Source organism: Ahaetulla prasina, chromosome 2 (assembly GCF_028640845.1).
Source record: "Ahaetulla prasina isolate Xishuangbanna chromosome 2, ASM2864084v1, whole genome shotgun sequence".
NCBI lineage: Eukaryota > Metazoa > Chordata > Lepidosauria > Squamata > Colubridae > Ahaetulla > Ahaetulla prasina.
Window position 1 is genome coordinate 240,195,475 of NC_080540.1, and position 25,337 is coordinate 240,220,811.

At 38.7% G+C, this 25,337-nt stretch overlaps 1 protein-coding gene across 1 annotated transcript in view; it reads right to left on the minus strand.

Annotated features, from left to right (window-relative positions):
- CNTNAP4 (contactin associated protein family member 4) overlaps positions 1-25,337 on the minus strand; it is a 307,943-nt gene that overhangs the window by 211,704 nt on the left and 70,902 nt on the right. Inside the window, exon 2 of the mRNA XM_058172405.1 lies at positions 5,376-5,486. Coding sequence (XP_058028388.1) covers positions 5,376-5,486 — 111 coding nt within the window. The remainder of the gene's footprint in view (positions 1-5,375; positions 5,487-25,337) is intronic.

Here is a 25,337-nt window from a genome sequence, read left to right on the forward strand (position 1 = left end):
ATTAATATCAGAGATGTGGTATGGGTTCCAGACACATGAGCTGTATTCAAGAATGGGTCTGGCAAATGTTTTGAATGCTCTGGTTAGTAGTGTAGAGTTTTTGGAAAAGAAGCTATGCAGAATTAGGTTTACAACTCTTAGAGCCTTTTTTGCTACATAGTTGCAGTGGGCTTTGGCACTTAGATCATTTGACATGAAAACTCCAAGGTCCTTAACAAGGTGGGGGTCATCTATAAGATAATGTCCATTAAGCTTGTACTTAGTGTTTGGGTTCTTTTTTCCAATATTTAAGACTGAGCATTTGCTGGTTGAGATTTGGAGTTGCCAAGTTTTAGACCAATCGGACACAAAATCAAGGTTCTTTTGAAGGGTAGTACTATTGTTGGTGGTGTTGAATAGTTTGACTTCGTCAGCAAAGAGAACGCAATAACTTGAGATGTGGTCACAAAGATCATTTATGTATAGTATGAAGAGTGTTGGTCCAAGAACGCTACCTTGAGGAACGCCACTTTTGAAAGGGACAGGATTTGATAGAGCATTGCCAATTTTGACCACTTCTTGTCTGTTTGACAGGAAAGCAGTTATCCAATTGTGAAGAGGTCCTGAAATGCCATAGGATATTAGTTTTAGGGGAAGTTTATCGTATAATACTGAGTCAAAAGCTTTGCAGAAGTCTATGTAGATTGCAACTATTGCTTTGCCTTGATCAAGATTAGTAGTCCATATGTTTTTGCAGTGGAGAAGTTGTAAGTTACATGATAATTTTTTTCTGAAACCAAATTGTTTATTAGAGAGTAGGTTGTTTGTTTCTAGGTGGAGGATAATGGATTGGTTGATGATAGATTCCATTACTTTGCAGGTGACGCAGCATAGAGAGATTGGTCTGTAATTTTCAACTAGGCTGGGATCTCCTTTTTTTAAGATAAGGATGACTGTGGCTAGAGATCAAAGTTTGGGAAGGGAACCAGTCGTGAAAGCTTTATCAAAGATTATGCTTAGGGGTTCTGCTATATTAGTGGAAAGTTTTTTTAAGAAGTATGCACATAGTCCATCAGGTCCAATAGATAAAGATGGTTTCAGTTTGCGAAGAGCTTTTTCAACATAATCTTCTGTGAAGTCTATATGAGTTAAGTCATTGCAATCATTGTTAGTACAATTGGGGAATGTCAGATATGAGCCATCACTGTTAACAAAGACTGAGCCAAAGAATGTGTTAAAGAGGTTTGCTTTAACTGTTTCAACATTATATTCATTGCCGTTAGATTCTCTTAGTGATGGGATGGATCTTGATTCTTTAAGTTTATTGTTAACAAGATTATAGAAAGCACGATTGGAATTTGTGCGCAGAAGATCTTTTTCTTGCTTTATGTGGTAAATGGTGCATTCAGTTTTTATTTGGTTGCATATATTTCTGTAGCGGTTTTTGAAGTTTGCTACATAGCTCTTTCTGTTTCTTCTCCAGAGGGATTTTTTTTGGGATTGAAGCTTCTTTATTGATATGGGTAATTTTTTTTTTTTTGGTGGTGATTTGTGGTATGTATTGTTTGATGATTCTATTGATTTCAAGTAGGAAAACTCTGTAGTGGTCTTCAGCAGTGATACAGGTTGAGAATCTTTCTCCATTCATGACTTCCTAAGCAGAGTTCTCTTTAGCAATTTCTTAATTAAGACTAAATAGTCTTAATAGGTATGATATAAATAGGTATGATATAAAAAATTCTAATAAGAAAATTGTTTTCCCTTTAAACCCAATACATCTCAATCTAGCTAAGGACAGATATCTCCTGAGTTTTATTATGCACTGGATAGGAGGCAGTTCTCTTAACTTGTGACAGGTCTGTGTATGGTTCAGATCTCGTGAATCTTGCATCTGTCTAAGAAGTAGCTCTTACATTGGAAGACATTGTTCAGGAAACCGGAAGATTGGTGATGGTGGGGGCAGAATCAGACCAGCCTAAAGTGGACAGTCTCCTGATAAAACTATCAACAGAATGGTCAGTGTAAAATGTCAGATTGCATACATGATAAAACAGTTGCAGCTTGATGACTGATGAGGGTGTTAATGCCACAACTATGAAGGACAAGTTTAATTTCCTGTACAGGATGAAAATAAGATGAAGAAAATGGCATTGGGATATGGCAGGAAAAGGTGGTTACCAGGGTATATTTGTACTATAATTCAATGCAAGGATCCTCAGACAATTATGCTATTTTTCCTGCTCAGTACACATAGAACAGAATGTGAATAAATAAGTATAATTAGAACTGTCAGAAACTATACAGTCACAAATACACAATTCTAGTAAAATGTAATCAATATAAAACAAACTTAAATACAGAATATGCAAATATATTTATAAATATTAATAATCACTAAGCATTGTGCACAAGAGTGACTGATTATCCATATCAGGAGAGAGTCATGTCAGGATATCAAAAAAAAAAAAATCTAATGAAGAACTGTATGGTTTTCTCCCCTGAATGGGCTTATCTTGGAAACAAACTATAAGGATCCATTTCCATGAATTCTTGTTTATGTAAAAGAATTGAATCATCATCATATGACCAGAAGGAGCCCTTGAATCCAAACCACTGCTCAGGAATCCAGATTCAAAGATCCTTAACAGAAAAGTGCCCCAGTCTTTGCTTGGACACATCCAAACCTGAAAGGGAGATCAGCACTTTCCTTGGTAACTGGTTCTGCTTTAAGGAAGTTCACCACCTTCATCCACAAACATTCAATGAGAACATGCCTTTCTGACATGTATGACCATTTTTAATGTGTTCTGTACTCGGGATAATATCTTGATTTTCTTCTGTATGACATCTTTCCAGAAATGTGAAGAATTCTCCCACGATTGGCTTAGTCATCTTTTAGAACTGCAGAAACAATTCCTATCAACCTGCCTTCCATTGAGGACCTGTATACTGCACGAGTCAAAAAGAGGGCTGTGAAAATATTTACAGATCCCTCACATCCTGGACATAAACTGTTTCAACTCCTACCCTCAAAACAACACTACGTAGCACTGCACACTAGAACAAGTAGACACAAGAACTGTTTCTTCCCGAATGCCATCACTCTGCTAAACAAATAATTCCTTCAACACCATCAAACTATTTACTAAATCTGCACTATTAATCTTCTCATTGTTCCCATCACCCATCTCCTTCCACTTATGACTGTAACTTTGTTTATTGTATCCTTATGATTTATATTGATACTGATTGTTAATTTGTACCCTATGACTATCATTAAGTGTTGTAAGTGTTGTACTTTGATGAAGGTATCTTTTCTTTTATGTACACTGAGAGCATATGCACCAAGACAAATTCCTTGTGTTTCCAATCACACTTGGCCAATAAAAAATTCTATTCTATTCTATTCTATTCTATTCTATTCTATTCTATTCTATTCTATTCTATTCTATTCTATTCTATTCTATTCTATTCTATTCTGAAAACAATATCTATCCAACAATTTTAACCTCTCTTCCTAGCCCTCATTTCTATTCCCGGATCACCTACATTTATTTATTCCAGTTCCCAAACTGGAATTCTCTAAACCTAGAATTCAAAGTGAGACCTGATTAATTTAGAATAACATGGAACAATTGCTTACCATCATTTGGAAATGATATTTTGGTTGATGTATAAAATTGGACACTCTTCTAATAAGTTAGAAATTAGGATGAGTTGCTTTCATTTTATGGTCCCCCAGTCCTCAGTCTTTTTTGCAATCTTTTCTCTCTCTTTGAGGGTCTTTGAAATTCAGTACCTGCAGTCACAGTGTCATATTTTGTCAACTGTCTGCCTCTGCTTTATCTTATCAGCTCCCCCCCCACACTATTCTAACAGATATATTATAAATCTTCTTAGCATTTCTCAGTTCTCAAAATTATGTGATACCTGTCATAGTACATGGGAGAATTTGCAAAAGTCTTTGATTTGTAAAAAAAAAAAAAAAAGCATCTATTTTTGCTTGCTCAAGATTTTTTCCTATCTCACAGATTAATTTAAAAGCCTATTAAATCTAAGCCTGTTGTTGACCAGCCATCTGAATAGCAAAACTCCTGTTTTAAATGAAATCAATCTTTTTTGCTGAGAGCGACACATAAAGTATCAGCAAAGCTCTTATCGGCTCAAGTCTTCTCTGAGAAGAGGGTATGTATTCCACCAACAGTTGTCAAGAGCAGAATGAAGGAGCCAAATTGAAACCTGAGAGAAATTTCTCAGACTAACCTCATTTTCTTTCCTTTTATTTATTTATTTATTTTTTGACTGAATAATTTTCTGAATAGATTATGGGAACATAGCTTCGGCAAAGCATTTCACAAAGTACCCCATGTTATTCTAATGAATATGCCAAATAGTCTGGAAGGTATATCTGCTAGGTGGCTCCATAGCCAACATGGCCTCCTTAGCATGCTGTTCTCCTGCTATAACAGCTCTCATCCATCACCAAGCAGGTGCTGCATTTTGAACCACTAGTAGCTTCCAACTCAGCTTCAAGGGCAGCTGTCAGGCATGCCTCTGATCAAAACCCAAGAAAGAAACCCCCCAACTCCGTGTTTGTAGAGAAGAGGTACTTTTACTGAGTTTGAAATGATGGCAACAAAAGAAAAGCAAGATCTGAAGCAAAAGGCCCAAAAGTTACATATTGAAAGTATCCCCAAATCCCCCCTCCCCCCCCAGGGAGGGATGATTGCTGACTATATGATGTTTCCATTCTGATTGGCTAGAGAACTACGAGGGATAGTCAGCTACTGATATTTACCAGTTGCAATTTCGTTGCAATTTAATTTGTGTGCGCAACAAATTACATGTATTAACAAACATCTTAAAAGCTTGAGCGGTCAGGAAATCCTCGTACTCGATAGGGAAAAAAAATGCCTTGCAGAGATATCTCCTTGAAATAATCTGAGGGTGACTCAAGCAGCCTGCCTTTTCCCTCTCCCAGATCTGTGTCCTTCATAATCCTTGGCTTCCCTTGATTTCCCTTTTCTGGTGCTCACTTGTCAGAGCGAAAACATTTTGCCTTTTATCACCGCTTCTCATTTCTGTGCATGTAAAATAGGACACACAGCTCAGTGAACCAGATTGGATAACGTTGACTGCAAACTGAGACTCTAAACCTGTGATAATGAAGCATTTCCAGTAAAAATTGAAATAGAGAATGCAGATTATCCCCCATCTGAGTTTAGGCGAGATGGTTATGGCTTCTGAGGGCTTTTAAATTCCACCAAATATATCACAGTATTGATAAAGGCTTGCTTCTATTTTGGCATTCTAATTTAACATACAATTCACTTGATTTCATAAATCTCTTTTGTAAGCTGTCTGAAATTAAAAAGAATAACCAAGGGAACACTTACCGTCTCTTCGATTAAGCCTTGCAAATCCTGGACTGTGACTACTGGACAGTTCTGATGAGCTGCTGAATGATGACTGAGACAAGGCTGACACTAGCTGATCATCACAATTATCTGTTGGGAAAAAACATCACGCTTCAGGCTTCTACATTTAAAAGAAGGACTTCTAAAAACAATAACTAAAACAGAACATTGCAAACACCAGAATTGAATTTATCTTTCTCTGATCACGTCTCACATTGTTTGTTTTGAGTCTATTACAATTGCCATTACTGAGCTGATTTTTTTGACTTGTCGGTTACATTAGATTACCATGGTACAATTTATTGGATTTTCTAACTCTTCCTATATTCCTTTTTCTAAACTAACTTTGAAGAAAGATTTCATAAATATCTTAGAGGTTACTAGCTACTGTTTATGGCAAAAACAGTTATCTGCCTGTAAAATTTTAATTTATATACGCACACAAACACAACAACATGCACACACATACACACAGAACTCCACCGCCTCCGACCTGTGTTTAACTCATAGAATCATGTCCTTCCTGTTGAAGACTACTTGTGTCTCGCTCGCTCCCCCTGCCGCAGCCGGGCCCCTCTTATCTCCTGCCGGACGCTGATAGTTCGGAAGAATGTCCTGGAATGCCTCCAGCCCCCAGCCCTGGCACCATGCCCGGACAGGCCGAGCAAGACGAAGGGCCTGACGTGCTTTCAGCCCCCAGTCCTGGCACCATGCCCAGGCAAACGGAGCAACTAAACCCCTCCCCCACAGCATGTGAGCCTGAAGAATATGAAGCCAGTCATGAGCTAAGATTACCAACAGCTGGAGGCTGGAGAGATCTTCGCTTCCGGAGAGTAGAGAGGCGACGTCAGCAAAAGGAAGGGAGGGGCAGGCCTGGATAAGTGCTGAGTCATGGAGCCACACCCCATGGCCTATATAAAGGATCTGCTTTCTGGCATTCTCTGAGTCAGGCAAAGTCTAACTTGGATTGCTGAAGTCACTTCCTGGTCTCCTGCCTGCCTTGAGAACTCTGATAGGACTTTGGCAGAGCTGCAGAGGCACGCTTGATACAGACTTCCCCGACCCAGCTGTCAGCGGAGGAGTGGGACACGACACTACTTCAGCTTCAATCACAACAATACAAGAGCAAACAATAGATTTAAACTTAATGTTAACCGCTCCAATCTTGATTGCAGAAAATATGACTTCAGTAACAGAGTTGTTAATGCTTGGAATACACTACCTGACTCTGTGGTCTCTTCTCAAAGTTCCCAAAGCTTCAACCAAAAACTGTCTACTATTGACCTCACCCCTTTCCTAAGAGGTGTATAAGGGGTGTGCATACAAGCACAAATGTGCCTACCGTTCCTGTCCTACTGTTGCTTCATGCTTATGCTTATGTATTATATTGTGACAAATAAACAAAATAAAAAAAATAGAATCATTCAAGAAAACAAATATTCATGAATGAAGGCAAATATACATGCCCCAGAATAAAGTTGCAAAATCCAATCTGGGTTGTCACTGGGACCAGATTTAGTCTTTTGAACTTTCAGACTCGGGCTGGAGCCCATCTCGGAGAAATTCTCTCTCACCAGAACACATTCTGGTGAGAAGAAGTTCCCTGAGGATGGGTTCCATCATGAGTCCAAAAGCCTGAAAGACTAAACCTTGGATTTTGGTGGCCAAAAGAGATTGGATCCTGCAAAACAAATACTGTAAAATCATTGAACAAATCAACAGTTAAAAAAAAAACAACCCATCAGCTACAAATGACCAGGGTCAAATTACTCTACTTTAGACATATTACTTGAAGACTTAGTTCTCTGTAGAAGACTTTACTGCTGGGAAAGATAAAAGAACAAGATGACCAGCAACAAGGCAGATGGACTCAGTTACAGTAGCAATGGGTGTGCTGTTAAAAGACCTGTAAAGACAGACTAGGAACAGTTTGACATGAAGAAAATCTATCTATATGGCTGCTAAGAGTCAACACTACCTTCAATCACTGCACGTACATTGAGTACATTTAGTGTTGTTCTAGGTAATTGTTTTGATAAAAAGACGCCCACATTAAGAACAGACACAATAATTCTCTAAGTGGGCCTTTTTTGTTCTGCCCATGTTTTTTACTTGCTTGAAATATAAAACAGACATGAAATCATTATTGAATAATTACTAACGGGTAAATTCCAGATTTTTTTTTAATGCAAAGAACCAATGGTATTTCATGAAAGTGGATTTGCAATACTTCACAATCAAAGACAGATATGTAAACAGATTTCAATCAATATATGATATTAAATCCTTCTCCAACTTCCTTCTGTATATATATTTGCAAAAAAAAAAAATCAACAACCTGGCAAATCAACACCTTACTGCAGTTTTGGGTGAAAAAAAAGATTGAATGAAATATAAAATTAACAAAAGGGGAGGAAATAAAAATATTGCACATATTTTTGTTTTGTTTAATAAAGACAGATATGTGAAAACATTATCATTTATAAAAATTACCAGTAGATTCAAGAGCAGTAGATAGTCCAACAGTGATGAACAGAAGAATATATTTCCTTTTACACAGTTAAATTTCAAGAAGCTAGAAGTAATTGCAATATTACATCTATTTTTAAATGAATTAATCACTGGGTCACCGTACCATTTATAGAAATCATAATTATAGTATAACCAGAAGCATTAGTGTCAATACCAGTATTAAGTTTCAAATATTACCTGTTCTCTATGAAGGTTATGTTCATAGAAACTGACTAATATCCAAATTTTATTTTAGGATTATTTTGCCAAGGATACAGAGACTATTGACATATTCTTCTATGTACAGGAAGCATGAACATAAGAATTGGTGATTAATAGCCATAGTCCATGGGCTATATTAGCCAATACATTTCAGATTAGAATGAGCAGTATTGATAAGTAATATGTATGACTTCTAGAATACTTGTAGTTGTAAAGGCAGTACTGTAGTAAAACAGAAAGCCTAGATACTAGATGACAGTTAGAACAATTAATCAGTGGAACAACTTGCCTCCAGAAGTTGTGGGTCCTCCAACACTGGAAGTTTTTAAGAAGAGATTAGACAATTATTGGTCTGAAATGGTATAGGGCAGTAATGGCTAACCTTTTTGCCATCGTGTGCCAGGAGCGGGGGGGAAGGGGGTTGCACGCATGCATGCCCATTGCGCCCCGCAGAGAAATGGGTAGGCCTGTTTTTTGCTCTTCCCCAGGCTCCAGAGCCTTTCTAGGAGCTTGGGGATGGTGAAAATGGCTTTCCCTACTCCCCACCCTGGAGGTTCTCCACAGGCCGGAAATGGCCCATTTGCCAACTTTTGGTGGGACCAGAAGGCCCATTTTTTGCTCTTCCCCTGGCTTCAGAGCCTTTCTAGGAGCTTGGGGAGGGTGAAAATGGCCTTCCCCACCACCCCAGAGGCCCTCCGGAGGACGGAAACGGTCTGTTTGCCAGTCGGCAATAGGTTCACCATCACGGGTATAAGGTTTCCTGCCTCAGCAGGGGGTTGGAGTAGAAGACCTCTGAGGTTCCTTTCAACTTTATTATTCTAATTCTGTTCTAATTCTAACCAGCAGTAAGCTTTTAGTACACCAAGCAAAAGATGTTTGGATATAAATGAAGGAATATTTGTATCACTTTAGAATGCATAATATCTAGAGATGAATGATGAAGTAACTCATCATATGTCTGAAGAGATGTAGCTTGACCATTTCAGGTTTAGTCTGCTGAAAATAAGCCATTTTTAACACATGAAAGAGATGTTTGGATATAAATGAAAGAACATTTATCCCACTTTTGAATGCATTATATCTAGAGATGGAGATTGATCTCTAAAATTCACATTCTAATTATCTAAACCTGTATCAATTGTTTTCCTTTGTAATGTGCTATGTTAATGCACATTACAAAGTAATATTACTATGCAGTTTTTCTATTAGGAAGATCAACTTTTATGCTTTGCTACTCAGCTCCCTACAAATTCTGTCCAATATTCTCCCCATATGATTATATTCCATGGATTTGATGGATTTGGACTATGATCCACAAAAGCTTCTACAGTGGTGAATTTGTTACTCTTATAATTACTACCAGACATTCTTTTATTGTTTGTTAATATTATTCTTTCTGTTAGAAATTAAATCAAGTTTTCTGAAAATAACATTAAAAAGTATGATATAAAGGGAGATTGATTGCGTATATATAAATTAAGAAAAACACAAATAACCAGTTGTATAATTTGCAAAATGCGTCTCTGGATATTTTTGAAATGGAAACACTGGATTTAAGATTAAAAAAAGGAGAAAATAATAAGTTGCATTATGCTTAGTATTTCAGCAAGGGAACATTATTTTACTATGGTTCCCTGGGGAAAATTCATTTTGAGTAATAGGAAAACTAGCAAGGTCTCTAATAGAACAGAAGCAATGACTTATTAGATCATGATTTGGGTACTTTCCCCAGGAGACAGAGGCATGGATCAGAATCTGTGGCCCCAATTCCCTAAAACATGCTAACCCTATATATATGGTTGGGCTTTCCCATCTAGCTCTTAAGGTTTTGAAAAACCATGTCTTTTATACAGGCCTTTGATGCTTTTAAGAACTAATGGAGAATGAGGCTAGCCATTTTTTATTGTTTTATTGATCTTGTTTCCTGACCAGAGTCATACACTTGGGGCAATTCAGAAGTTACATAGATTCATGCGTAAGTAAAACAAATGCTATAATTCTCAACTGCAATTTTATCTCTTCAAAGCTTGTTATTGCAATCACCTGTTGCTTTTTCAGGCCATTGAGTATTCAAGCAAGGCAGGAGGTGAAAAGGTAAGTTAAGATAAGAGTTGCTTATTGGTGAGGGCAGGATAGGTACGCAAGATTGATCAGTAATTGATCAGCACCAACCAGTTGGATTCCTTGTTGCACTTCAGTTTTCTTTGTCAGCTACTTCTAAAGAAAGCACTAGCATCATCAGCAAGCACATAACAGCACTCGATAAAATTCAGAGAAAATGTATTTCACAAAATTACTAGGACGTTAATCTTCAAGAGCTAGTGGGAAAAGTAAAGCAGATTTTTCGATTTTAAGACTGCAAGCTGAAAGTCTGAACAGGTTGGAGGGTTAACTCAAGCAGTCTTCAGGGAGAAGGAGAAAAAAAGAAGGAAGGAAGGAAAAATGCAGGCCCACGAGAGAGTCAGGCATTTACTAGTGATACCAGTGGAGCCAGAGGCTGATGTATATTGACTTTATTTATAATAGTAGCAGTTTAAAAACCATATGTCTGAAAATGAGCGGAGTAAGCCAAAATAGAAAAATGGAGAGAGAACATTGTCTAGCAGGGGGATGAGAGGCAGGGGAGGCAGAAATGCAATTAAAATGAAAGGTCAAGGAGAGATAAAATACAAACGCAGGAAGGAGTGCATCAACCTATACATAAATATTGGCCCATCATCACATTAGAGCCCACAGAATTTATCTAAAGCCATATTCTACAATATCTTGTAGTGCAGATTTAAAAAGAGAAAGAATATATTTTTTTCCAGCAGCATGGTAGCAAAGGATGCATATAAGAAAATGAAAGAGATTTAGTGCTTTTCTCCTTTTGGAATACAAAAGGATGATGATTCTTGAGAGATTTGGCATCTGCAGCTTTCAAATAAAATGAAGTCTATTTACACCCGGAATTCCATTCTTTTCCAAATGGTGGATTCCGAGCCATGCTATAAAGCCTCAATCATAAGCACATTCTTAGCACTTAATGTACTCCAGAATAATCCCATTCATCTCTGCAGAGCAAGCCATTCAGCCAGCAATCCTATGCACGCTTAACTTGGAAGAATTTTACTTTTAACATCCAAAGTCCTTCTCAAATGCAAATTACTGCATTCAGGGAGCAGTGAATACAGCAGAGTCATAAAGTTTATAATGGCAAAGCTCATGGTATTTTTCTTAAAAAAAAATAAGCACAGCAAAGGAATGTTAACAATTAATAAGGCTTTTTCCCCTCCCTTTTGTTATGGATTTGGATGCTCACAGGAAAAGGACAAGGTTGTTTTTTTCAGATGGAAGTCTTGTGATATGCTGTCAATGAACAAAGAATATAGTATGACAAAGTTAACTTCTGATTCTTGATTAGTACAAAGCAATTCTCATCAGATATTGATTATTGCAATCAATGTTTTGCAATCTTGGCAAGTTTAATGGAATAGATTTTTTTTTTATTGGCCAAGTGTGATTGGACACACAAGGAATTTGTCTTGGTGCATATGCTCTCAGTGTACATAAAAGAAAAGTTACGTTCATCAACAATTCTAAGATGCAACACTTAATGATAGTCATAGGGCACAAATAAGCAATCAGGAAACAATATCAATATAAATCGTAAGGATACAAGCAACAAAGTTACAGTCATACAGTCGTAAGTGGAAGAAGATGGGTGATGGGAACGATGAAAAGATTGATAGTAGTGCAGATTTAGTAAATAGTTTGACGGTGTTGAGGGAATTATTTGTTTAGCAGAGTGATGGTGTTCGGGAAGAAACTGTTCTTGTGTCTAGTTGTTCTGGTGTGCAGTGCTCTATAGTGTCATTTTGAGGGTAGGAGTTGAAACAAGATAAGTGTTATAAGTGTTAAGATAAGTGGACTTCAAGTCCCAGAATTCCTATATCAGCCTGCTGGCTGACGAATTCTGGGAACTGAAGTCCACACATCTTAAAAGTTGTTAAAGTTGAGAAACACTGCATTAAAGCATGCAGGGGAGGTCCCACCAACTAATTTAGATGGTATGGAATAACCGTTATTCTTTGGGATACTTGGTTATTGATCTTTTTTTTAGCCTTAAATGAAAAGATGAAGTCAATTCACATGCAAGTAACAGGAATACCTACAGCAGGGTTGTAAAACTCCTGGCCCATCACACATGCATCACACGCTGGCCATTCCCAAGCCCAGTTTAGTGAAGGGAGGAGAAAGTCATGATACATCATCTGACAACGACATGACATTGCAAGGTTGACACCCATGATCTACAGAGTGCAGGTTCTCTTGCCTAAAAGCTCATGACAAAATGTCTTTGGTTTTAAAGGAACTCAGCAGCCCCCAGAATGAGTATTACAATGTGAGAATTTGAAACAATTGCTCTTGAATTTCAAGATGGCGTAATCAAACTGAGTATGCTTGCATGGTTTATTGGATCAGTTGTGATGCCATGACTCAAGCAGTGCCCTTTCCCAGAAGATTTATGATTTTTGAAGCTGTACATATATGGCAAATCAACAGTTGTTATTGCCTTATTGTTTAGCAGCCTCTAGATTTATAGTTTCACCCTGATCTGGATTGCTTAATCATGGTCTATTGATTAAGCCATGATTTATTACTTTCACATATCATACTTAAGTCATACATCACAGTTTATAACCGTAATGGCTGGGTGCAAACTATTAGAGATTACTCCTCTTCTTTCCCCTGAGTCTGCTAATAAGATACTCCCTCTCCATTTTAAAAGGAAGAAGAGAAATATGTACAGATGGAGAGGTAATAAAACATCCAAAGTGTTTCATCTGAGACACTTTTATGTGATGCTACTGCAAAGCAGTTTCTCTAAAAAAGGTCAAGCATATGAACTGAATTATAGAAATCCAGGTTTATTTACAAACTCTTTTTACATTGTATCAAATACATATTTCAGGAATGTAAAACGAATAGAGAACAACATAGTTTACAGAAATCATTATTAATCTAAGTTAATAAGCAACACTACCTCAAAATTCATGAAGAAAATAATTTGAAGTTACCTTCTTCTGATTCTCATGAGAATATTCAACACTTTTTCCTGCCATTTTTATTTTATTCTTCTATTGCCAGCATTTAAATTCTTTTAGCCAACTAATCCTGCTTTATTCAAAAAGAACACCTAAAGTTTCTGGCTTAATCAGTGATTCATAAGAGAAAATGCACCGCTGAGCAAAAGGTTACAATGCAATATTTATTTGTAGATAAGTGTAAAAATGTGTTGCAAGGCCAACTTTATAGTATGATATCTATTGGCAAAGTGTCAGAAGTGTTTAATTTCCCACACATTCCAAAAGGAAACAATTTTCTCAGCGTTAATTCCCTGTAAGGCTGAACAAAAATGGCATGTTAAGGCCTGTTATTTAAGCAGTTATTTAAATACACAACGTTAAACTGCAGTTTAATCGCAATGATAAATGCTGCATAAGAATAGTTTGTTAATTTCTGGCTATTAAAAATTCCTCCTAATTTTTGTAAGTTTGGGAATCACTGAAAGCATCTATGCCAAATCTTCTGGAGGAAGTGACTGCTTCAAAGTACTTTGCTTGCACCGAATTGCTTTATGTATGGATAATCTACAGTCAGATTCATAGTTAAAGTCTGGAAACTTAATAATTGCAAGTTGTAACAAAGAACCTAAGAATGATTAAAGTAGCATCTAAAAATATAGGCAATTCCAAGCAGGGTGCTTTTAGGTTAAAATTAGAGTGTTCGAGTCTGATAAATTCAATTATAGCTCATTGCACAGTCAGCCAGATATTTAGACTAGATTTGCCATTTTTATCCACCTATCAAGTTCTTCCCAAGGACCTCTAGAACAGGGGTGTCAAATTCACGTTGTCAGGCTGTCATCATGTGACTTATCATGACTTTTTTCCCCTTTGCTAAACTGGCCATGGGAATGGCCAGCATGTGACACATCCGGGCCACAGGCTGTGAGCTTGACCACCCATGTTCTAGAATAGGCAGCTGTTGTTGTTTCATAGAGTTAAAGGTGTCACTGCAGGATAGAAAACTGCCTTTTGCAACTGACTGATGGTGATTTTGTCAATGCTTGATAGCGTTCAGGTGGTGCTCCATTTGTACTGGGATTGAACTATTATTATTGGTATTGTAGGAAGCCATCCCCCACCCAGAGAATGAAATATTTTGGGGGATATTAAAAGAGGTAGAATATTATATTTTCCCAAAGGAGAAATGGAGGAAAAATCTTAACAAAGGCAGAAAGCACCCCCAACAGTCTCCAGCAAATACCTGAAGTCTTTAGAGATGCATATTTTGTGCCCATTAAGAAAGATTGGGCCAATCTATTCACAAACAAAACATCTCCAGTTGATGGGATTAAGAAGGACAGGACAGGACTTTTAGGATGTAATAGGATTAACCCATCACCATTAGAATAGCAAAAACTCACTGCATTGCACAACCCCCTGGAACATTTCAAACCAGGGGTGAAATCTAAAAATTTTCCCTACCGGTTCTGTGGGCGTGGCTTAATTGGTGGGCATGGCTTGGTGGTCAGATGACTGGGTGGGCATGGCCAATAACAATAAATAATAAAAATAATTAACGAAGTATGCAAAACAATAAGAAGTACCAAAAACCAACTTTCACACTTTACACACACACAACACAACACAACTGACTCTCACACAATGTAAAACCAGCTGCACTTCACCCAAAATGGCCCCTGCAACAAGCAGGAACCTCACACTTTCACACTTTACACACACACAATACAACACAACTGACTCACACACACACAAAATGCCACATACAGCTCTGTGAGATTTTGTGTGTTTGTGTAGTTAGAGTGAAACAGTACAGAAACATACCAAATCTCAGAAAGCTGCACAAATATTTTTATTTTATTTTATTTTATTTTATTTTATTTTATTTTATTTTATTTTATTTTATTTTATTTTATTTTATTTTATTTTATTTTATTTTATTTTATTTTATTTTATTTTATTTTATTATTTTATTTTATTTTATTTTATTTTATTTTATTTTATTTTGGACTTCAAATCCCAGAGTTCCTCAGCCAGCAAAGCAGGAAGTGCTGTCCCGGTGTTTGGAAGCCGTACGGGTCTGGATGGGGAGAAACAGGCTCAAGCTCAATCCCTCCAAGACAGAGTGGCTGTGGATGCCGGCATCCCGGTACAGTCAGCTGTGTCCACGGCTGACTGTTGGGGGCGAGTCATTGGCCCCGATGGAGAGGGTACGCAACCTGGGCGTCCTCCTGGATGCACGGCTGTCTTTTGAAGATCATTTGGCAGCCGTCTCCAGGAGAGCTTTCCACCAGGTTCGCCTGGTGCGCCAGTTGCGCCCCTTTCTAGACCGGGATGCCTTATGCACGGTCACTCACGCCCTCGTGACGTCTCGTTTGGATTACTGCAATGCTCTCTACATGGGGCTCCCCTTGAGGGGCATCCGGAGGCTTCAGTTAGTCCAGAATGCAGCTGCGCAGGTGATAGAGGGAGCCCCTCGTGGTTCCCGCGTGACACCTATCCTGCGCAGACTGCACTGGCTACCTGTGGCCTTCCGAGTGCGCTTCAAGGTTTTGGTGACAATCTTCAAAGCGCTCCATGGCATAGGGCCGGGCTATTTACGGGACCGCCTACTGCTACCGAATACCTCTCACCGACCCGTGCGCTCTCACAGAGAGGGACTCCTCAGGATGCCGTCAGCTAGGCAGTGCCGTCTGGCGACACCCAGGGGAAGGGCCTTCTCTGTGGGGGCTCCCACCCTCTGGAACGAACTCCCTCCAGGACTTCGTCAACTTCCGGACCTCCGAACCTTCCGTCGCGAGCTTAAAACACACTTATTTATTAGATTAGATTTTAAATTTATGGTTTTAAATGGGTTTTATTATTTATATGGTTTTAACAATTCGGCTATGGAATAAGTTTTTTACTTGTTATTTTAGTTTGTATTTATATGTATTTTTTAAGTGCCTGTGAACTGCCCTGAGTCCCTAGGGAGATAGGGCGGTATATAAATGTGAACAATAAATAAATAAGTCAAAGCAAGCTTTTTTTTTTCTTCAGTAGCTGAAGAAAGCATGGCATTGCCAGCCCGAAAGAGCAGTAATTATAGGTAAGTGAGGAAGGGGCATTGGGTGGGCATGGATGGGGGCTCGTGTAAGTGGGGGCTGTTAAAAAGTGATTTTAAAAGCCTGCTAGGATCAGGAAACTCCTCTGGCATCGACAGAGGAAAAAAAGTTTTAAAGTCAGCTTCTCTGACGATCTCAGCTGAAGTTCTCTCATAGCAGCCAAGAACCTCTTAAAATAATTGTTTTAACATGTAGAAAACATGTTTTTTAAGGTTCTTATGATGAGGAACTCAGCTGGGATGGCCAGAGGAGCTTTTTAAAGCCCCCCCCACCTTTTCCTTTTTTTCCCCTTTGGCTGAAGAGGTTTTTTTAAAAAAAAAAAACCTTTTAAAGTGTTCTGATGATCTCTGCTCAGTCCCAGATCATCAGAGGTTTTTTTTGTTTTTTGTTTTACTTTTAAAGGTATGTTTTCGGCTGAAGAAAAACTTTTAAAAGTAAAAAAAAAAACCTCTGCTGATGGTGCGGCTCAACAGGGGCAGGGGGCGGGACCAGGGATTTTTGCTACCGGTCCTCCAAACCAGCAGCTGCCATCGCTACCTAATCGGGGAGCCAGTGCGAACCGGGAGCATTTCACCCCTGTTTCAAATCCAAAACCCCAAAGAATGTACAAAAGCCCACCTATCCCAACCCCATTTTGTCAGCTGTCCCAGAACTACATGCTGTTGTTGGTTCTGCCCATCAATAAACAGAGTCCTTCTTTCCAATCAGCCTCCATTTTATTTCTAGCACTTTTCTCCCTGGTCCTAAAATTCTGAATTCTAAAATCCCAGAGCACTTTGGCTTCTTTATTTTCTATTATTTTGACTATTTGGTGGTCCCATCAGTTCTTACTCATGGACAAATGGTATTTCTTGCAGCTATTCCAATACACCAGTGTTGCTACTTTGTCATACCATTATTTGTAGTCATCATATGCAATCTTCTTGCAGCAGCTAAGTAGGTGGTCCAGTGTTTCTCCAACTTCTTTGCAGAGAGGGCATTTGCTGTCTATTCATGTTTTAATTCTGGCTTTCTTTGCATTTGTTCTTGAGGCTTGGTCTTATGAAGCCTGAATGAGCTGCTCTGTCTCTTTTTTAAATTTTCCAGCTCTTAGCCATTTTATTATTATTATTTTCATCTGGTAAACAGAGCAGGCTAAATGATTAAACTGTTCCTGAAATTCGAATCAGCCCTTTCATCTAAAATTTCAAATAATTGTAAAGACATAATTACAGATGTTCAAAATGGGATTTTATCCATTGCCTATTTTACTATCAGTGCTATCAATCACTTACAAACAAAGTGAATAGATGAAAAGGCTTCTCTAGACCTATTTCAGCTGAGATTTAAATTGAGGTTGGCACAGGAAATCACTTTCATTATTTTGAAATGAGAAATTCAATCATTTAGGTTTGTTTTTTAAAAAAAATACAACTCAAAGATACAAGATCAGGGTTTGCAAACATAGAATAGAATAAAATAGAATAGAATAGAATAGAATAGAATAGAATAGAATAGAATAGAATAGAATAGAATAGAATTTTATTGGCCAAGTGTGATTGGACACACAATGTCTTGGTGCATATGCTCTCAGTGTAGATAGAAGAAAAGATACCTTCATCAAGCTACAACACTTACAACACTTAATGATAGTCATAGGGTACAAATTTAACATTTAATGATACAACACTTAATGATAGTCATAGGGTACAATAAGCAATCATGAAACAATCAATATCAATATAAACCATAAGGATACCACAACAAAGTTACAGTCATACATTCATAAGTGGAAGGAGATGGGTGATGGGAACAATGAGAAGATTAATAGTAGTGCAGATTTAGTAAACAGTTTGACAGTGTTGAGGGAATTATTTGTTTAGCAGAGTGATGGCCTTCGGGAAAAAACTGTTCTTGTGTCTAGTTGTTCTGGTGTGCAGTGCTCTATAGCATTGTTTTGAGGGTAGGAGTTGAAACAGTTTATGTCCAGGATGTGAGGGATCTGTAAATATTTTCACAGCCTTCTTCTTGATTCATGCAGTATACAGGTCTTCAATGGAAGGCAGGTTGGTAGCAATTATTTTTTCTGCAGTTCTAATTATTCTCTGAAGTCTGTGTCTGTCTTGTTGGGTTGCAGAACCAAACCAGACAGTTATAGAGGTGCAGATGACAGACTCAATAATTCCTCTGTAGAACTGAATCAGCAGCTCCTTGGGCAGTTTGAGCTTTCTGGGTTGGCATAGAAAGAACATTCTTTGTTGTCCTTTTTTTATGATGTTTTTGATGTTAGTTGTCCATTTTAGATCTTGTGATATGTTAGAACCTAGAAATTTGAAGGTTTCTACTGTTGATACTGTGTTGTCTAGTATTGTGAGAGGTGGAAGTATGGAAGGGTTTCTTCTAAAGTCTATCACCATTTCTACAGTTTTGATTGTGTTCAGTTCCAGATTGTTTTGGTTGCACCATGAGGCTAGTCGTTCGACCTCCCGTATGTATGCTGATTCATCATTGTTTTGAATGAGACCGACCAATGTTGTGTCATCTGCGAGCTTCAGTAGTTTAACAGATGGATCATTGGAGATGCAGTATACAGAGAGAAGAAAAGTGGGGAGATCATACAGATGATCCTGTTAATATGGCTCTCTAGTACATCCTACAACATCTTGAATCTCCAAAGCCTATGCATGGGTCCTCTTTGTAGACTTTAGTTCAGCATTCAATACCATCATTCCAGACACTCTTCTAACTAAGCTAAACCAGCTACAGGTACCTGAACAGAGTTGTAAGTGGATCACAAGCTTCCTAACCAGCAGGAAGCAGCAGGTGAAGCTAAGCAGGATCACATCAGATACCTGTACAATTAGCACAGCCCCCACCCCCAAGGCTGTGTGCTCTCCCCACTTTGCGATGCATTTTTGAATGTTCAGTTGACTGAGTTTCATGTTTAATGACTAAAGTAAATAACAACAACAACAACAGCAACAACAACAGAAAGCAAAGGTAGTATCAATTGTCATAGGCATCTTGGGTGCAATCACAGAACAAAGGGAGCACCACTTGAACACTATTGACAAATTCATCATCAGAATTGCAAAAGGTAGCTTTACTTGGAAGAGCTTACATCCTGCACCCATACCTCTAACACCATCAAAGCATCCAATCGGCCTATCCCAGGTCTTTGGAAAGGATTCAATAGGCAGACAGAAAATGCCAAATCCAGTCTGAAGGTCTGACTGAATATGCATAGAACTAAAATACTTTAATGCAGAAGGACCATAGTAAAATATTAAGAAAAAAAGAATGGTTTTCATTGCTCTCTTGTGGCTTTCAAGGTTGCTTCTTCTACTGCACTGTATGCAAATTCACCTCATCAAAACAAAACTGAACAAACTTCCTGCTACCTTCTTTGAATTACTGATATTCACTGCAGGCTAGAAACAGCTAATAATCGTCCATTTTCAACATTTTAATTTATTCTTTTTCTAAATTTTTATCTCAGTCATGGTATTGCCACACTCATTGTCTTTTTTTCATTCTTATACATCGGATTTGTAATATTTTCTAATGCTTCTAATATTTTCTAACATATTCTAATGACAAAAGACTGTAAAAAAAAAAATCTGCTCCCTTCTTCTCGTCCTACAGTTAGAGTGCTTTCCCCCTCCCGTTTCAGAAGCAGAAGAGTGAAGTCACCCTGTGTTTCTGGGTATCTGCTGAGCTACCTCCACTCCCCAACTCCGTTTCACGTTTCAGCTTGATGTGGGGGGAAAAGGATCATTGTGTTGTTTACAAGATTTGCTGGGCTAAAACAGCTCACAAAGCTTGCTAAAGTGGTCCCTTGGCGAGTTCTGGCGGGAGAGTAAATAGTGATTTGCAGTGAGCAGTTTCAATGCTCAGCTATTAGCTAACTTTGACAGTGGAAAGAGTCTGGAAATGCTCTTTATATACTCAATGTCATATTGAACTGCTGATGGTGGAGACAAAGTGGGGAGAAACACAGGATGTATTTCACAGGCTTTCAAGCTTCTTCCCAAATCCAATGAATCATCAGTGACAATTCTGTACAGCTTGTATCGTTCCATCCATCCATCCATCCATCCATCCATCCATCCATCCATCCATCCATCCACACACAAGATTATATTTTATTCATCCATCATCTGTGTAAATTCAGTCATATATATTTCCCATCAACTGTTTTCTACAACTGTCCAGGATTCAAGCAAACTCTATTTGTACCATTCCCCAAATAAAACAAACACATTATTGATAGCAAATCTTTACCCTCATGTCTCTCTCTGTGCTTTAGACTTACTGGGATGTATGAATCAAGGTCATTTGCTCATCAAGGCTTGGAGGTAGCACTATATTTTGCTAAAGCATTTTGCCTTTCTCCAGACTTCATCCTCCTCCACTTCCAGTAGCTGATGAGATGGAAGACTCTTGAAACAACCCAAAACAAAGTAGCATGACTTCTACTTAGATATGGGGAGATTATGTTTCTTGGATCAAACCCTCTCCTAATGTCAAATTATTTTAGGATGAAGGTGCTTTGGCATGTAAAGAATTATTCAACATAAGCATCTCTTCTACAGAGCAGGTCAAAAAAGTGGAAATGCTGACCATGATTGCACAATCAGATCTGTGCTCCTTTGTTTTACCTACATACAAATAATTTCTAAAAAGGGATAAAGTGGCTGAATGAAGCTGTCATTTGGGGTTGGGTGGGGCTTGGATGTCCATGGACATCTGTATAGCCCCCATAACATACACCAGTGGTGGGTTTCAAATTTTTTTACTACCGGTTCTGTGGGTGTGGCTTGGTGGATGTGGCATTGCTTGGTGGGCTTTGCAGGGGAAGGATACTATAAAATCTCCATTCTCACCCCACACCAGGGGAAGATTACTGCAAAATCCCCATTTCCTCCCAATCAGCTGGGGACTCGGGAGGCAGAGAAGAGATGGGGGCAGGGCCAGTCAGAATTTTTACTGCCGGTTCTCCGAACTATTCAAAATTTAATATAATATAATATAATATAACAACAGAGTTGGAAGGGACCTTGTAGGCCTTCTACTCCAACCCCCTGCCCAGGCAGGAAACCCTACACCATCTCAGTCAGATAGTTATCCAACATTTTCTTAAAAATTTCCAGTGCTGGAGCTGTTGTGCCTCGCTCGCCCCCCTCGCCGCAGCCGGGCCCTTCTCATCTCCTGCCAGAAACTGCTAGTACAGAAGAATGTCCTGGCATGCCTCCAGCCTCCAGTCCTGGCACCATGCCCGGACAGTCCGAGCAGGACGGGTGGCCTGACATGCCTCCAGCCCCCAGTCCTGGCACCGTGCCCGGGCAGACGGAGCAACTAAACCCCTCCCCCACAGCATGTGAGCCTGAGGAATATGAAGCCAGTCACGAGCTGGAATAACCAACAGCTGGGCTGGAATTACCAACAGCTGGAGGCTGGAGAGATCCACGCTTCCAGAGAATGGAGAGGTGACGTCAGCAAAAGGAAGGGAGGCGCAGGCCTGGATAAGTGCTGAGTCATGGAGCCACACCCCATGGCCTATATAAAGGATCTGCTTTCTGGCATTCTCTGAGTCAGGCAAAGTCTAATCTGTATTGCTGAAGTCACACCTTGGATTCCTGCCTGCCCTGAGGATTCTGATAGGACTTTGGCAGAGCTGCAGAGGCACGCTTGATACGGACTTCCCCGACCCGGCCGTCAGAGGAGGAGTGGGACACGACAGGAGCATTCACAGCTTCTGCAGGCAAGTCGTTCCACTTATTAATTGTTCTAACTGTCAGGAAATTTCTTCTTAGTTCTAAGTTGCTTCTTTCCTTGATCAGTTTCCACCTATTGCTTCTTGTTCTACCCTCAGGTGCTTTGGAGAACAGCCTGACTCCCTCTTCTTTGTGGCAACCCTGAGCTATTGGAACAATGCTATAATGTCTCCCCTAGTCCTTCTTTTTATTAAACTAGACATACCCAGTTCCTGCAACCGTTCTTCATATGTTTTAGTCTCCAGTCCCCTAATCATCTTTCTGCTACCTGTTTCTGTTACCTGTTCTCCAGAACTGGTCAGAATCTGCTGAAACCCACCTCTGACACGCACCATGCATTCTGGAGAAAAAAAGGCAGAGGTTTCTAAAGCTTTTTGCAACATATGACGCAGAAGAATCTGTATGGGGAAATCTTACTGGCTGCTAAAGAAATGCTGGTCACACCAGCAGTAAGATTATTAGGATACAGTGTTCTATATCTAGTTTAGGATCTTTCATCTACTTATTTGGTGAAATAATAATAATTTTGACCTACCTTGCAGGACTGTTCTGTTTGAATTATTCTGAATATATTCTGTATATTGTAGCACATAAACATAAGTTGTCCAACTGTGAAGGATAGAATGAACTTGTCCCTATTTCTTTCCACTGATGAATACTACTTGCTTTATGTCTCCTACTATATATATAACAGAGCTAAAGAACATCACAGTTTCTCTATCATTCTAATCTATTATTAATATGAAATATGAAATATATGTATTTGTACTGAGATATATATCTGTTGGAACACTTGACAGCAATGGCATTATGGTACTAATTATAGAAATAACAGTAGCACTTAGACTTATATACCACTTCACAGAGCATTACAGCCCCATCTAAATGGTTTGCAGCATCAGCATATTGCCCCCCAACATTCTGGGTCCTCATTTTACAGACCTCGGAAAGATTGAAGGCTGAGTCAACCTTGAGCCAGTGAGAATCAAACTTCTGACAGTGGGCAGAATTAGTCTGCTATACTGCATTCCAACCACTGTGCCACTACACAGTATGGTATGTTATGGTCCTGAAATTCGTGGAAAACTATATAAAATTATGGCATTTCATGGTACCAATTTGTATTTAAAGGAAAAGTAAATAAATAGATAAGCTTAAGAAGAAAGCTCCAAAGGTATTTGTGATGAAAATCATTTTGATCACTTCATATGAATGGGCAATGTTCTTGACTTCAAACATGACCTTCATGAACATCCCTGCCTACCATACTTTTAGCCAGAAGTATTTCCACCCTCCAGTGCCTATCCTGTAGATGTCCATGGAAAAAACTAGTGGTCAATAATGATAATGGTAATATCGGGCAAGGAATTAACTGTAAGAAAATCATTTGCTTTTCCAAGAACTCCGTGACTTTATATCTAATTTCTGATTAGTGACTCCACGTTCTCAGATTCTGTGACAAACAGTGATATGTTTTTTGCAGCTATTCATTTTCCAGTTTTGGAATTAACTCATCCTTTATAATCACAGCAAGAAGTCTTATTTTACAAATGGCTGATGATGATTGCCCCTGTCCCCCAGGAATCGCTACTGAATTGAATAGGGCTCATTCAAAAACACTGGATAGACTGTCATTCATCGAAATTATCCTTATATAGAAAACCTTCCTTGTGGTTTGAAGCTCTTCTTGTCTTCAGGGAAAGAATTTGCTGTAATAATTAGGCAGTTGAAGAGGGTCTGCGACTATGTGGTGTCTCCCTATGTGTGAAGGATGTGTGTGTGTGTGTGTGTGTGTGTGTGTGTGTGTGTGTGTGTGTGTTTAAGCAAGCTCTGGCTCTTTCATTTTTTACTCTTCAACTGTATATTGAAAATACATTTGAAAATTAGATATACATGAAACGCTGAGAAAAAGATTTTTTTTCCCTATAAAGAAAACTGGAGGATTTTTTTTTAAAAAAAGTATATTGAATGTGCCTCCTTTAGGAATGAAACATTTAAGTGGGCCAACAAAACAGAGTTATTTTCCTTCTCCTAGAAAACCCATATCAAGAAAAGAATAATAAAAAAATCTGCCAATGTAAGGAATAATTTAAGATTCCAATATTTTGTTTAAAACAATACTGGATTAAGTCACAATATAAGGCCTAGGTTAAGTCTGGAAAATAGGTTGACCCCCACTTTCTTCTCTGTGGCAATCCCACAAATATTGGAACACTGCTATCGTGTCACTCCCTAGTCCTTCTTTTCATCACCATTTCCTGCAACTGTTCTTCATATGTTCTATGTCCCTCCAGTCCCGTAATCATCTTTGTTGCTCTTCTCTGCAGTCTTTCTAGAGTCTCAATATCTTTTTCACTTATGATTTTTTTCCTCTGCTGTCACAGCTTACCATAAACTAAAAAAAAAAGGAAAAAAAAAGCCCTTTTGCCTGATAAGTGGGGATACTTTAAATTGATTGTTGGGGTGGCAAGAGGGCTGCCATGTGACAGCCTTTTTAGTGAGCTCCTTATCCTCCTATTATACATCGTTTTTCATTATTTGTAATCTTCCTTTTTTATTATTTACTGAATCTGCACTACTATTAATCGTTTCATAGCTCCCATCACCAATCTCCTTCCACTTATTTTTTTTTGTATTCAAAAAGTTTTTATTAGTCAAAAAAGGTTTATACAAATACATATCAGGTATGGTAAATTTTCATTTTTCTTATCTAAAATAAGAATTTTACTCAAATTTTTAACACATACAACAGCCATAAGGCAAGCAGGTGACACAGTAGCAAAGTTTGCAAATTTTAAATACGTAATAAAGAAGAGTCAAGAATAAACAGAATATCGTACAAAGAGAATAAGGAAAACCAACACAATCCCAAATATCTTTATCATTCCCTAGTTTGGGACCTCACAACTCTGGGTCCAGCCTGCCCCACCTCCAGGGCCGCAACAGCGGCAGCCGCTTCAGCCCCATAATCTATAACCTCCCCTTCTTCAATTCCTGGGTCATCTGATTCCAGGAAGGCTTTGTGTTCCTCTACATAGGCCGTAGCCTCCGCAATTGTACTGATTTTTTCGTAATGCCCTCCCGGAAAATCATCAATCCTCTGGCATCAGCCATCTGAAGCCCACTCCTTCTGGTACAATTTGCTTGACAAAAATAATATTTCTTTCTTTTTCACGTACCTGTCTGGGAATCTGCCTCAGAATGGCTATCTCCTGCCCCTGTAAATCAGTGCCCCACTCCTATGTTTTCTAAGAATTTCATCTCTCGCCTCTCTTCTCA